The sequence below is a fragment of the Danio rerio genome, chromosome 5 (genome assembly GCF_052040795.2).
Source record: "Danio rerio strain M-AB ecotype USA chromosome 5, GRCz13ab, whole genome shotgun sequence".
Classification (NCBI taxonomy): Eukaryota; Metazoa; Chordata; class Actinopteri; order Cypriniformes; family Danionidae; genus Danio; species Danio rerio.
Window position 1 is genome coordinate 13111922 of NC_141025.1, and position 15579 is coordinate 13127500.

General features: G+C 37.0%; 1 protein-coding gene across 6 annotated transcripts in view; it reads right to left on the reverse strand.

Annotated features, from left to right (window-relative positions):
- Nucleotides 1–3678: 3678 nt before the first annotated feature.
- ksr2 (kinase suppressor of ras 2) overlaps nucleotides 3679–15579 on the reverse strand; it is a 216164-nt gene continuing 204263 nt past the window's right edge. For 5 of the 6 annotated variants that reach the window (NM_001423542.2, XM_087252652.1, XM_087252650.1 and 2 more), the window contains 2 exons: nucleotides 7350–7479; nucleotides 3679–5922 (listed from right to left, as the gene is read on the reverse strand). In NM_001423542.2, the coding sequence (NP_001410471.1) occupies nucleotides 5776–5922; nucleotides 7350–7479 (277 nt within the window). In that variant the 3' untranslated portion in view covers nucleotides 3679–5775. The remainder of the gene's footprint in view (nucleotides 5923–7349; nucleotides 7480–15579) is intronic. The other variant, NM_001144041.2, reaches the window with a different exon arrangement.

A 15579-nucleotide genomic window follows, 5' to 3' on the forward strand; every position in this document is an offset into this window, starting at 1 on the left:
AACGATGTGTTGCCGCATATATGCTTCAAGCCAAGGCGCGAGCTTGCCTTGACAATGGTACCAACCGTTATAGGGGAGGTCAAATGTATGTTTACACTATCTATTACTTTTTATTGTTATTATTACTTAAGTAACAGATGAGATTAAACTTTTCATCCATAATAAAAAGGCAGACCCCCCACACATCATATTTGGAATCCTTCAGCAGAGATCATCATGCGTTAATTAGGTGGATCACCCCCGCCCATTTAATTTGCCCTCTTTGTTTAAATCATCACTATTAAAAAATCTGTTTTCATTCATCCATTTTAATTCGGCTCAGTCCCTTTATTAATAAGGGATCACCACCAACAACAAATCCAGGTTTTACACAGCAGATGCCGTTTCAGCTGCAACCCTACTGATAAAATAATCCTTTTTAAATTGAATTTAATATATATATAGCCTATATACTGACTGAATTATAAAAACTATATATATATATATATATATATATATATATATATATATATATATATATATATATATATATATATATATATATATATTTAATACAGCATACTTTTTTAAAACTCATTCTGAGCAATATATCTGTAAGTTGTTTACCATTTGAGCAGTGATTTGACCTAATTAAACTCATCAGCTAAGGAAGAAACACTGTATAACTGTATATTTATAGAGACGGTACAATACATTATATATACACTGTGGATAGAAAGTCATTAATTACTTTACTTAAAAAAAAAAAAGTTAACCTACTGCCTTAAAAGCAATAAATTGAGTATTTAAAAAGGGATTAAACCTGTTAGAACTACTAAGTTGACTTAATTTTTATAATTATGCACAATTCATTTATTCATTCTTCTTTGGCTTAGTCCTTCAATTTATCAGGGATCCCCACAGCAAAATGAACCGCCAACTTATCCCGCATGTTTTACAGAGCATTTGCCCTTGCAGCTGCAATCCAGTACTGGGAAACACCCACTTACTCATTCACACTCATACACTACGCCCAATTTAGTTTATTTAATTTACCTATAGCGCATGTCTTTGGGTTGTGGGGGAAACCGGAGCACCAGGAGGAAATCGTCACCAACAAGGGGAAAACAGGCAAACTCCACACAGAAATGCCAACTGACTCGAACCAGTGACCTTTCTGCTTTGAGGCAACAGTGCTAACCACTGAATCACTGTGCACCATCACCCATGCACAGTTCATCTACTTATTATTTCAGGGCAGGTTTACTCACTTTTCATAAGTAATGGCAACTAATGGCTTAAAAGTTTAAGACAGTAATCAAGTAATGTCACTTTTTACAGTGTAGTGCTATAAATGAGACACTATTTATACACTTAATTTAAAAAAATGATTATTTAAATATGTTTTGTAAAAATCTTAATTTTTTTATTTAAAAGTGTTACTTAATATTTATTTTGTCATTTTCAATGAAAATACAAGCAATTTATTAGTGAAAATGGTTTAATCTGTTTAACCTTTGTTTCTTTAAGCGACAGGGGCCAAAGCCAGTTCCTGAAGGGCTGCAGCTCGGCACTGTTCCAACTCTGCTTCAACACATTTACCTGTAGGTTTCAAACAAGCTGGGAGGAATCAAATAGTTTGATCAGGTGTGTTTACTAAACTGTGCAGAGAGATGCGACCTTCCAGGAATTGGCTTCAAGATGTCCTCGCTGCAGCCCACAGAGCTTAATGATGTAGACGATCGTCAACTAAATAGTGGACCTTGTACCGCCCACTTAGACAACGCCCATGCTACTTTGACAGTTGGGTTTAGGGTACGAGGAGGTGAAGGTGCTCATCAACTACATAGTGGACCTTGTACCACCCATTAAAATAACACCCATAATTCTGTGATGTTGGGTATAGGGTAGGACAAGAGTTATAGGCAATCGTCAACTATGTAGTGGACCTTGTACCGCCCACTAAGGTAACGCCCATGCTACTGTGACAGTTGGGTTTCTGGTAGGGGAAGGTATAGGCGATCGTCAACTACTTAGTGGACCTTGTACCGCCAACTAAGCTAACACTTATGCTACTGTGATGGTTGTGTTAAGAGTAGAGGGAGGTGTGGGCGATTCTCAACTACGTAGTGGACCTTGTAATGCCCACTAAGGAAACGCCCATTGCTACTGTGACAGTTGGGTATAAAGTAGAGGGAGGTGTAGGCGATTGTCAACTGTGAAGTGGACTTTGTACCGCCCACTAAGGTAAGTTAATAATAATTAATGATTAAAAATGATAATTACTTACATTTATATTGTGTTTTTCTGGACACTCAAAGCACTTTACACATTGGTAGGAGCCTCCTCATCCACCACCAGTGTGGACCATCCACCTGGATGCAGCGATGGCAGCCATATTGTGCCAGATCGCACACCACACACCAGATTGGTGGAAAGGAGACAGAGTGATGAAGCCAATTATGGTATGGGGATGGTTAGGAGGCCATGATAGACAGAGGTCAATGGGCAGATTTGGCCTGGATGCCAGATTTGGCTTACTCTTTTTTGAAGGGCTTTTGTAATGACCACAGTGAGTAGGGACCTCTGTTTAATGTCACCTCCAAAAGACAGCACTCACTGAGCAGAATAGAGTCCCTGTCACTATACTGGGGCATTAGAACCCACACAGACCACAGGTTGAGCGCCCCCTGCTGGTCTCACCAACAACACTTCCGGCAGCAACCTAGCTTTCCCATGTGGTCTCCAACCAGGCGCAGCTTCAGTGGGTGACCATGTGAGAGTTTAGGGTAGGGGGAGGTGTAGGCGATCGTCAATCATGTAGTGCCTCTTGTACTGTCTACTAAGGTAATGCACATGCTACTGTGACAGTTGGGTTTAGGGGAGGTGTAGACGATCGTCAACTACTTAGTGGACCTGGTCAGCTACGTCATCAAGCTGCGGCTGCAGCGAGTACTGTTTCACTGACTTTGACACCTGTGCTTTCAGCTAAAGCAAAAAAGTGTGAATATGTATTGTGAAATCTAGTTGTTGTTAGTCATTTACCTTAAGGCCCAATATACTTGAGGTGAAATTGAAAAGGCAAACTGAAGTTACATCAAAATCAGGCCAAAATTAAGTATGCTTGGAGTTTTGAACCTTTGACTTCCAATGGTCCATGGAGATTATGTAATAGGTAGGTGTGGCTCTGAGGCTCCGCCTTCTTCTGCCTTCTCTGGTTCATTTTCCTCTGTTCAGTCAGTTGAAGTCAGACATCCGTGAGTAAAACATTAACATCAGAGAGCTGCTATAGAAATCAAAGTGAACAATGTTTTTAATTTATAGTACTTATTTATTTGCATTGACGTGATCAACTATATAAATATATGTGACAGGGTTTTATTTGACTTGATCATCCACATATGATCAGATGCTTTCTTTACTGTTTTTACATTTTAATTAGTATATGTTTATGTTGTTATTGAGCAGAAAGCATGCTGCACATGTTTACATATTCATCTCAATGCTGCTGTGAGTATATCAGGGCCCTAACGTTAAGATTATTCTCATTTTCTCTCTGAACCACTAAATAATTTATAATAATATTTTATAATGCAATGTTTCAGGTATAAAGCTTCCACATGAAGTAACACAGACTTTCTGTGAACGAAAAAAACATGAATCATGACAAAGAGTAAAAGGAAATGACAAACAAAAAGCAAAAGTCCAAAATCAACACCTTTTTATTTTCATATAATTTCATAAAGGATGAGTGCAAAGAAAGAGCTTGTGATGTGTACCAGTCGCTAAGCCATGGACCATAAGGCATCAGTAAATACAAGCTTTATATATACTTACAACAAATACATAATACAAAAACTCAATCATGGAGGCCATCAAAGAAATCAGCAAAGACGGGCACAAAATATCAGAAAAGAAACGCAAACTAGAGCGATGGAAAAGTGTAGGTAAATAATCAACGACCACCAAGTAAATGCATGGATGGAAAGTAGGAAAACAAAAACGTTAACAACAACACACGCACACACACACACACACACAGAACAACTCATACATTCATAATGGGGCAGAAATATAATCAATGATAATGAGGTCGGATTCAGTGATTGTAATATTAATCACAGCAACAGATTATTAAGCAAAATCTACAGCCTGTTAAATAGGCCTGATATGGAAGCTGCTAATAACGGTTGTTAACAAGATCCCGTCTTCTCGCAATTTGACAAAATCACTGTCCCGGACATCCTCATAGCCCCGTTTCAAAAAAATATATATAAACATTATAGCACAGTCATTTATTCATAGGTCTAAAATTGTGCCTTACAAGGCCTGATATAGATTTTAAATATCATCTGTTATTACTTTCTCACGTTGTTTAGTCTGTAAAACTACTACTGTATGGATCCGGGGTCCGTAGCATGAAGAAATCCCCTTAAAAACGCCCTCATGCGTGTAAAAACGGTCGACCGTACAAATATAAACGCCCACTCGACGACATCTGTATTTTTGTGATCCTAAAATAGACTTCAAAAAGAACAGCAGCAACAAGTTTGTGAGCACTGGCACTGTTTATGACCCAAAAAACCATGGCTTTTTTTAACGAGTGAGCAGATTGTCTGTACCCAGAGTGCATGGCGCTGATATGGTGGAGAAAGCGGGATAGCGGTTTAGTTTAAGCCATACCTAGCGAGCGACACCGACCTTCACACCGATCCGTGTTACAACATGGACACTCCAGAACTTGCAACATGCAACAGTCATAATAATGAGATGTCGTTTATAATAATATACAAATGGTGAAAAGTGCACTATTACTCATGGTACTGGATGTTCTCTACAATATAACATGTGTGTAGCCTAGTACAAACAAAGCAAAGCTTTTAAATTATGCTAAACATTCGTATGCACTGATAAGAAAAGGTTCGTAAGTGTGATAGATACAGTCTGTCATATCTATCCCTTTCTTTGTAGGCTCAGGAATAGCAGTTTACCTCTAGGTAATTCTGTTTTTGTCACAGTTAGGCATGATACAATTCAAGTGTCGATAATAAACATATACACGCTCAGTTACGGCGCCATTGTACGAACGCGTCTTTCTATATAGGCAAAGTAAATGAGTGACACAGCTGCACGCGCTACTTTATCTACAATGCGAAAGGAAGGGAGAGAAGTTCCTCGCATTCTCGGAACACTCGTCTCCATGGTTACGGTAAAGCTTCGGAATGTCCGCGCATAAAAAAGCATGGAGTTCTGTGAAACACATACAGCATGAATGACGAAATGACGAACAAGTAAAACAAGTTCAAAAGGGTACATTTGTCAAATCGAAATAAAATGAATACATTCATCAAACGACTGAATTCCAAAAGAAGAAAAAACAATACAGACAAAAAGTTGAATAACACTAGTATCAGTTTTATAAATAAACAAAAAATGCATTGCAGAGGTTCAAAGAAAGAAAACATTCACTGAAAGTGGACTCTTTGAAGATAATGAGAAATAATCACAAGCAGTTGATATGCAAAACAGATCAAACATTTAGCCAAAACAAAAAACAGAAATCAAACAAAAGAGAGAAAACATCTGCCTTTCAGAACCAAATCATACACCAATAATATTGTGTGCTCTAAATATGATAAATGATGACTGCGTTTGGGAAACGTCGCTAAATACAGCAGAATACATGCACCACTCTTGTTAGGTTCTCTCAGCCGCGTCGACTGACTCCATTTTAACGTCACGATTTTTTATTTTGTTTGTTTATTTGTTTTATAAACAGGCGGTTTTGAGTTTAGCTCATTTCACATACTCAGCTGATTTCCAGAAGTGTACTGGGTGAGACAGGCGACGGTTGCGTTTCGGCAGTTTCTCCAGTAGTTCCATGAGCTTGGAGAAGCTGGGCCGCTCTTCCTGTTCATACGCCCAACAGAACAGCAGGATGTCCTGCAGAGAAAGAACAATCTGATCAAGTACTAGGTTTAAACTTGACAAAAAGTCCCAGTGATGTCAAAATAAAGTTTTTTAGATGATAGCATATTAGTCATAAGGATATCTATCTATCTATCTATCTATCTATCTATCTATCTATCTATCTATCTATCTATCTATCTATCTATCTATCTATCTATCTATCTATCTATCTATCTATCTATCTATCTATCTATCTATCTATTCATCCATCCATCCATCCATCCATCCATCCATAAATCAACTATCCACAGTCCATCCATCCACCAATCCAAAATCCAAAATCCATCTATCCATCCATCCATCCATCCATCCATACATCCATCCATCCATTCATCCATCCATCCATCCATCCATCCATCAACTATTCACAATCCATCCATCCACCAATCCAAAATCCCTCCATCCATCCATCCATCCATCCCCCTATTTGCCTTTAGAATTGCCCTCATTCTTCATAACATAGATTTAGCATGTTGTTGGAAACATCAGAGATATTGATCTGCATTAACATGACAGCATCACACAGTGGCTGACAAATCTGTCACCTTCTCCACATCCATAATGTGAATCTCTGCACATCCGGAAGGTGCTCTACTGCAGGGGTGGCCAACCCTGTTCCTGGAGAGCCACCAACCTGCAGATTTCAGTTGCAACCCATTTCAAACACACCTGCCTGTAATTATCATGTGGTGTTCAGGTCCTAATTAATTGGTTCAGGTGTGTTTGATATGGGTAACAACTGAAATCTGCAGGAAGGTGGCTCTCCAGGAACAGGGTTGGCGACCCCTGCTCTACTGGATTAAGAACTGGTGACTGGGGAGGCCATTTCAGTTTAGTGACCTCACTGGGTTAGTCTCAATCAGCTCCCTCGTTTAGCCATTTTAAGGGGAATATTTGCACCATGCCAAATGTCCTTTTTCTGCATTCTGATGCTTATTTTGAGCTCTACATGCCTAAATGGTGCCATGTGATGGGTATTTTGATATTTGCTTTACCAAGGTGTACATAATAAACTGGCTTGTGACTATACAGTATATATTGTAAGTGATTTTATAATTGCCAAATTTTTCTGCTTTTAAATTGAAAATAAATTTAGCTATTTGATTATTTATAAAATGTGTTTCTTTTTTTCATAGAGCACAAGATGTTACATGCCATAATAATACAATATCTTATGTAAAATGTGTCTTATGTTGCCAAAAATCATGATTTCTTGTTGTTTGAATTAGTATTTTTTCCATCATGTATCCTGGGAGTTATAGAATCCCCCATGTGCATACAATAAAAACTGACCTTTACTGATATGCTGCAAAAATCTTTAGCCAAATGAAAGTAGCTAATAAAACTTTTTTCATTTGTTTTGCCTATATAAAAGCTGTGGAATGTGTGTGAAAACTCACGGATATTTCCTTGCCCATGCCGATCTGAGTGAGGATGGGCTTCATTCCACTTCCCACCTGCCAGATAATGACTTCAGCCGGCTGGTTCTTAAAGGGCCACTCGCGCGCATGGAGCTCATACCAGATAGTGCTGAAAAACATGACCCACAAAGTATGAATGTTAGTGATGCAGTATTTGCTTAATCAAAACTGCAGATAAATTACTGACCATCAAGCCATCCAAGATGAAGGTGGCATTTTTCCTTCAGTACAGCATTAAAGAAAACAGGATCCTTAGGTATTGTTAAAAGGCAGTATTTGTTTTTGTTTTGCCTGTATGTGTTGTAGTTTGTGAATTGCCGCGGACGTAAAAGTGCCACAGTATAGCCTAAAATTTAATTTAATATTCTACTGAAGAAAAAACTCCTACATCTTGGATGACCTGGAGGTGAGTAAAAATTAATTTTAGAAGTTTTTGGGTGAAATATCCCTTTTACAAATTATATACATATCTAGTATACAATCATCTATTATACAATCATCGCTAGTAATTCAAGTCTTTTGTCAAGGATAAAATCAACAAAAAAATAAATAAATTTAAATAAATCTTTCAAGATACATTCTTCAAAAACTCCCATAGAGGATTCAAGATATGCCAGAAATCATCGGATTTCAGACCCAAGTCATAAGTCAGTTTTTCCAAGGGTAAGAAAATGGCAATTTAATTTATCCACATATTGACCGAAGGAATTTTAGGAGAGGACCACAACAAAAGAATACATTTTCTTGCAAAATATGTACAAAAGTGCAACACAGATTTACAGATCTAGTTTACACTGAAAAAAAGTGTTGCATGCAGAAGTGTTGCAAACAATTTATTTGTGTTGAATTTAAACAAACAAATTAAATTTAACAATGTTCAACTTAATTTGTTTGTTTAAATTCAGTCCAAAAAAATTGTTTACAACCACTTAACATAAAAAAGTTGAGTAAATCCAAGGAATCATCTATGAATAATTTTTTTCAGTGTATGACTAAGGTGTATAAAGCAAGAATGTTAATGTCAATGACTACTGTATTTGCATTATTAAGCTGTTATATAATCATTATACAATCAGTAGCATAAAATGATCTCAAAGTGAAGTTTCTTAAACTAATTTCGAGAGGAGCACGTGATAGGATTGACTACAGCTGATCCCTATCTCTAATCACTAACTAGCCAATGGGAACACTCTAAATACAATATAAATATCCAGCCAAAACTTCATTCCTCATCTTCGTTTTGAAAACTCCCCCCATCCTTCCCTTCTCCCGCCTCCTCAGTTCGGGCGACACGGTGGCTCAGTGGCTAGCACTGTTGCCCCACAGCAAGGAGGTCATTGGTTAAACACTAGCTGAGCCAACCGATACTCTCTGTGTTGAGTTTGCATGTTCTCCCCATGTTCGCGTGTGTTTTCCCCGGGTACTCCGGTTTCCTCCCACACTCAAAAACCATGCAACAAAAGTTAAAGTCACAAGCACTTATTACAAAATAGCGTAGCTAGTGATCTATTTGGGAAGCTATCGAGAACTACCTGATATCATATCCCTCCTAATGCTTATAGACCAGGCGGGAGCCTCGGGCTCATCTATCACCGAGCTCAGGGTTCTCTCCCGGAACAGCATGCCAAACTTGCTTAAATAGTTAAGCATTATCTAAGTGTGAACTCTTGAAATGACAATAATATCGCTTATCGCAACAACTTCTGTGACGATTTATATTGCACAGCAAAAATTCCTTATCATAACAGGCCTAGTTATTTTGTTATACTGTAAATTTGAAAAAAAATTGTAAAATATATAGTATTTATAAGAAGGGACACAGTGGCTCAGTGGTTAGCACTGCCGCTTCACAGCAAGAAGGTCGCTGGTTCGAGTCTCAGCTGGGTCAGTTGGCATTTCTGTGTGAAGGGCATCCGCTGTGTAAAATATATTCTGTACAAGCTGGCGGTTCATTCCACTGTGGTGACCCCTGATAAATAAAGTGACTAAGCTGAAGGAAAATGAATGAATGATAATATTTATAAACATACGTTACATAAACAGATCTCAATTATAAATTGTTTATCTTAAACAAAACAAAAAGTCAGATAGAGCTACTCATACGTATAAGCTGGAGTGTGTGTGTAAGAGCACATGTGGAGAGCGCCACAGGCCTCCCTGAGGAGCCGCAATAAAGCAGTTGAAAAGCTTTAAAGCACTTCTGCCGCACGTCGTCACTTTGCATCCCCGTCGCCGATACAGTCAGAAGTCATCAAAGATAATTAACAAATGAGTCTGACTGCTGAAAAACGCAGTGTTCTGCCCTAAAGAGCATGCTCATGTTAAAGTTTACTAAACCACACTTAAGAGCTAATTAACAATCATTGAATGAAGAGCGCCGCTGAAAAGCCCAATCATCTGAGCTCTGCAATTTAAAATCAAACGTTAAAATGTTCAGCTTGAAATTGGTGAAGAAAAAGAAATCCCTTTTGCAGCACTGAAGAGAAATTCAATACATAAAAAAACCCTGGATTTGCACTCAATGCTGTCATTTAATTGTGTGTTTAAAAAAACTGTGCAGAATGAGTTAGCATGATGTGTTCCCAGTCATCTTTAAATTACACTAAACTATCTGATCTGGCATACTTTGCTTAAATACTATAATACAGATGTCTAAATCTGCTGATTATGCAATCATCTAGAGTAGAAATCTGGAAATGTGTTGGATGATAGTGTCTTTTCCATAGTTTGATGGTTTACTACAGCCATGGTTACTGAAAAATGTATGTTTATTCATTCATTCATTTTCTTTTCGGCTTAGTCCCTTTATTAATCAGGGGTTGCCACAGCTTAATGAACTGCCAACTTATCCAGCATACGTTTACACAGCGGATGCTCTTCCAGCTGCAACCCATCACTGGGAAAATGTACGTAGATATTACTTCTTTTTTTAATTGAATATACATTTGCCAGTCACACGAGGCAAAGCTAAAACAGTTTAACAATATTTATTTACAGTCGCATGTCGTGATTTTGCCAAATACAACACGATCCTGGATTAATATCTATGTTTGTTCGAAAATGTAATCCATAGCAGTTTTTTATTATTTTTAAGGTCAATATTATTAGCCCCTTTAAGCTATATTTTTGACAATAGTCTACAAAACAAACCATTGTTATACAATAGCTTGCCTAATTACCCTAACCTGCCTAGTTAACCAACCTAGTTAAGCCTTTAAATGTCATTTTAAGCTGTATAGAAGTGTCATGAAAAACATCTAGTCAAATATTATTTACTGTCATCATGACAAAGATAAAATAAATCAGTTATTAGAGATGAGTTGTTAAAACTATTATGCTTAGAAATGTGTTGAAACAATCTTCTCTCCGTTAAACAGAAAATGGGGAAAAAATTAACAGGGGTATAATAATTCTGACTTCAACTGTATATATGCTGCCTGCCATTTGACCCATTTGCCTGTGTATTGACCACCACTTTGGATTGTCCGTATAGATCCGTTAGCTCCTGTGTTGACTGTTGCTTGGCTGACCATTCTGTTTAATAGACCCGCGTTTTGATCCTCAACCCCGTTGTCAGCGTCACATCACATTACACATTCTTTTTAGTTTAATGCTTTGCATTTCAGCTACTATACTCCCAAATTCATTCTGCATAAATCCACAGATTTTTTACAAAATTCTGCTCAGAAATAGCAAAAAACACAGACTGTTTTTTTTAAACTTAGTTCCTGATTTATCAGGGATCTCCACAGCAGAATGAACCGCCAATTACTTAGGCATATGTTTTATGTGTGTATTGTGTAATTTTTTAAACAAAATTCTGCAGAAAAATAGAAAAAAAAATGTCCACAGATTCTGTCTGGCCACACTAAAAACATTTTGTCAAGTTAAAATTAAAATTATTAGCCCTACTTTTCTTTTTTTTTTTCCTTGTCTCAAAAAAGAGCAAGGAATTTTTCCACAGTATTTTCTATAATATTTTTTCTTCTAGAGAAAGTCTTATTTGTTTTATTTCAGCTAGTATGAAAGCAGTTATTTAAAAAAAATTGTAACCATTTTAAGGTCAATATAATTAGCCCCCTTAAACTTTTTTTTTTTTTTAGATTTGTTCATCTACAGAACAAACTGGAGTTATTCAATGATTTGCCTTATTAACCTAATTTCCCTATCTAGTGAAATATTATGTACTGTCATTATGGCAAAGATAAATCAGTTATTAGAAATGAGTTATTAAAACTATTATGTTTAGAAAATCTTCTTTCTGTTAAACAGAAATTGGGGAAAATATACTTGGGGGGGGGGGGTAATAATGTATATACAGACTTCAAAATAATGCGCCAATAAATAAAAGAACAAAACGTGCATAAAATATCTCACAGCTGCTTTCATAAGCCATTGTGAACGTTCAGCTGAAATAAAAACGGCAGTGGCAGAGAACAACGCAAGTGAATGGGCAGAAGGGACAAGCGTCAGAATGGCTGTAGGGTCACCTCTAGGTAAAGTCCCTCAGTTTGACCAGCTGGACAGCTTGTACTCGCCTCCCATATAGACTGACAGTGTGACAGAGCCTCCATATGGAGAGAACAGCTGAGGACGCAATTGTGTTAGGACCCAACAGAGCAACATTCCTTCGTTTCGTCAACCATCCATCCATTGTTTTATTCATTTGGCCTGCACACGCACTGCCTCTGGAAAGGCCAGAGTTAGGTAGAGAGAAGTGCAGATGGAGAATCCGCTCTGTGTGGCGTCCCGTGTGGATATGAGCATTGAGCCAATCAATTCTGTGATAAAACTCATGCTAAGCAGGCCATATTCTGGATGTTTGCAGTTAAAGTCAGAATTATAGCCCCCCTTTGAATTTCTTTTTTTTTTTTTTTACAATTTATTTGCAAAATGATGTTTAACAGAGCAAAGAATTTTCACAGTATGTCTGATAATATTTTTTCTTCTGGAGAAAGTCTTATTTGTTTTATTTCAGCTAGAATAAAAGCAGTTATTAATTTGTTAAAAATCATTTTAAGGTCAACGTTATTAGCCCCTTTAAGCTATTTTGTTTTTCTATAGTCTACAGAACAAACCATCATTATACAATAACTTGCCTAATTACCCCAGTTAAGCCTTTAACCCTCTCAAGGCAGGCGTTGCTGATTTGCAACAGTTAAAAGAATAGATTTTGCCTGTTAAAGGGTTAAATGTCACTTTAAGCTTTATAGAAGTCTCCTGAAAAATATCTAGTCAAAAATTATTTACTGTCATCATGGCAAAGATAAAATAAATCAGTTATTAGAGATGAGTTATTAAAACTATTATGTTTAGAAATGTGTTGAAACAATCTGGCATATGTTTTACACAGCAGAAGCCCTTCCAGCTGCAACCCATCCCTGGAAAACACCCACACACTCATGCATTTACACACACACTAATACACTACGGCCAATTTAATTCTATTCATTTCACCTATCACATGTCTTCGGACTGTTGGGGAAACCAGAGCAAATTCATAAATAGACAATAAATGAATGAATGAATAACTAAATAACTTAATGACATCATTTTAGTGAGCTCACATAGAGTTAAATAATTAAATTCTACATTTTTTAACCATTTCAGTCAATCTTCACTCTGGCGGAAGCACTTTTAGCTTAGCTTAGCTTAGCATAAATCTTTGAATCGGATAAGACCATTAGCATTAGAAAAGTTGCTATTTTCTTGAATGATATAGCTACGAACTATCTGGGAACTGTATCATACCTGCCAACACTCCTGTTTTTTTCTCGGGAGTTGACCGTATTTCACACCAATCTCCCGCCAACCTCCCGTTTTGTTATTTCTCCCAGAAAACTCCCATAATTCCACAAACCCAGCCTCCAAGCCATCTTTTCAATACTGTCTGTCAGTTGGCGTTTCTGTGTGGATTTTACATGTTCTTCCCGCTTTTGCATGGGTTTTCTCAGGGTTCTCTGGTTTCCCCCACAGTCCAAAGACATGTGGTACAGGTGAATTGGGTAGGCTAAATTGCCCGTAGTGTATGTGAGTGAATGAGTGTGCATGCATATTTCCCAGAGATGGGTTGCAGCTGGAAGGGCATCCTATGCGTAAAACATGTGCTGGATAAGTTGGTGGTTCATTCCGCTGTGGCGACCCCGGATTAATAAGGGGACTAAGCTGAAAAGAAAAAGAATGAATGAAAAAATGATCTCATATATATAGCAGATATGAACTGTACTCTCAATCCGTCATAAAAATTAGGGGCTTTGCTGCCATACCATGACTGTGCAATGATAATACACAGATTCTAACTGGTGGTCAAGCTTAGAGCTTGGTTCTGGAACATGTTTTCAGGCACTTTGTAATGTCATTGTGACAGTCCATCTATATGTCAGCAAAGTAAAAAAAAAAAAAAGAGATTACGCCGGAACAAGAGTATAGTTCCAAGCCATATCGATCTAAAAATAGCAACTTCTCGTTTTCCATCGGTCTTAGTACACGATGTATCAAGCTTTAAATAGGAAAATTATTTACACTCTTTTCTGAATAATTGCTAATGATGCTAAAGGTCTAATACAATTCAATGATCTATACTAAGCTAAGCTAAAATCTATTTTCAAAAAGTTCTTTAAGGGTTGCCTTTTTGTTTTGAAAATCACTTACACCAAGTTTACAGCTATTTAAGAACAGTTTTTAAGTTCTCTCTAAACCCTGCATTTTAGAGAGCCTGCTCTGCTTTGATTGGTCAGATTATGGGCCTAATCTTTTGCGATTGGACAACTTATACAGCATGTCCCTGCTGAAAAAAACAGCTTAAACCAGCCTATGCTGGTTGGCTGGTTTTAGCTGGTCGACCAGGCTGGTTTTAGAGGGGTTTTTGCCATTTCCAGGCTGGTTTCCAGCCATTTCCAGCCTGGTCTTAGCTGGTCAGGCTGGGAGATGACCAGCTAAAACCAGCTTGACCAGCTTAGCCAGGCTGGGAGCCCAGCCAAAACCAGCTATGTCCAGCTTAAACCAGGCTGGTAAAGCTGGTTTTAGCTGGATTTAGCTGGTCATTTTCCAGCCTGACCAGCCTGACCAGCTAAGACCAGGCTGGAAATGGCTGGAAACCAGCCTGGAAATGGCCAAAACCCCTCTAAAACCAGCCTGGTCAACCAGCTAAAACCAGTCAACCAGCCTAGGCTGGTTTAAGCTGGATTTTTCTGCAGGGGTATCAGAAATCAAACATTGAGCAGAGCACATGTAAACCTAATAAAATGAACAGTAAAGATGTTGTCAGGTTTACCAAATCAGTTTAAGCCCATGCCTTTATCCTTACAGGAAGTGGACATGGATTTGCTTTTACAGCACAATAAATGGGATTTTCTCGACATGTCGATACATGATGCAAACTCCTCCACGCCTCAAATAAAACTACAGTGTTCAAGGGTCAAAAAAAATGTTGTTTGAGGAAAGCAATGGAGACCATAGAGTGGCAATATGCATATTTATTTACGGTTGAAGTCAGAATTATTAGCCCTCTGAATTATTAGCCCCCCTGTTTATTTTTTCCCGCAATTTCTGTTTAATGGAGAGCAGATTTTATCAGCACATTTCAAAAAATAATAGTTTTAATAACACATCTCTAATAATGTTTTATTTTATCTTTGCCATGATGACAGTACAAAATATTTTACTAGATATTGTAAAGACACTTAAAGTGACATTTAAAGGCTTAACTAGATTAATTAGGGTAACTAGGCAGGCTAGGGTAACTAGGCAAGCTGTTGTATAATGATCCTTTGTTCTGTAGACTATCGCAAATAAATACAGCTAAAAGGGGCTAATTATTTTGACCATAAAATGGTTTTAAAAAATTAAAAACATTCTTAGAAAAGAATTTGAGGAAACTGATGATAGATGATCTTTTAATACAAAAATAACGTGTATTTGTAACATAATAAATGTCTTTACTGCTGCTTTTGATACAATTTAATGAATTATTGCATGCATTTATTTATTAATTATTTTATAATTTATTTCAAATAAATATTAATTAGTTGTTTATAAATATAATTTAATATAAAATAATAAAAATTAAATAAAATAATATAATAAAATATAACATGATATAATATAATATAATATAATATAATATAATATAATATAATAGAATAGAATAGAATAGAATAGAATAGAATATATATATAATATAATTAATATAATATAATTTATTATAATA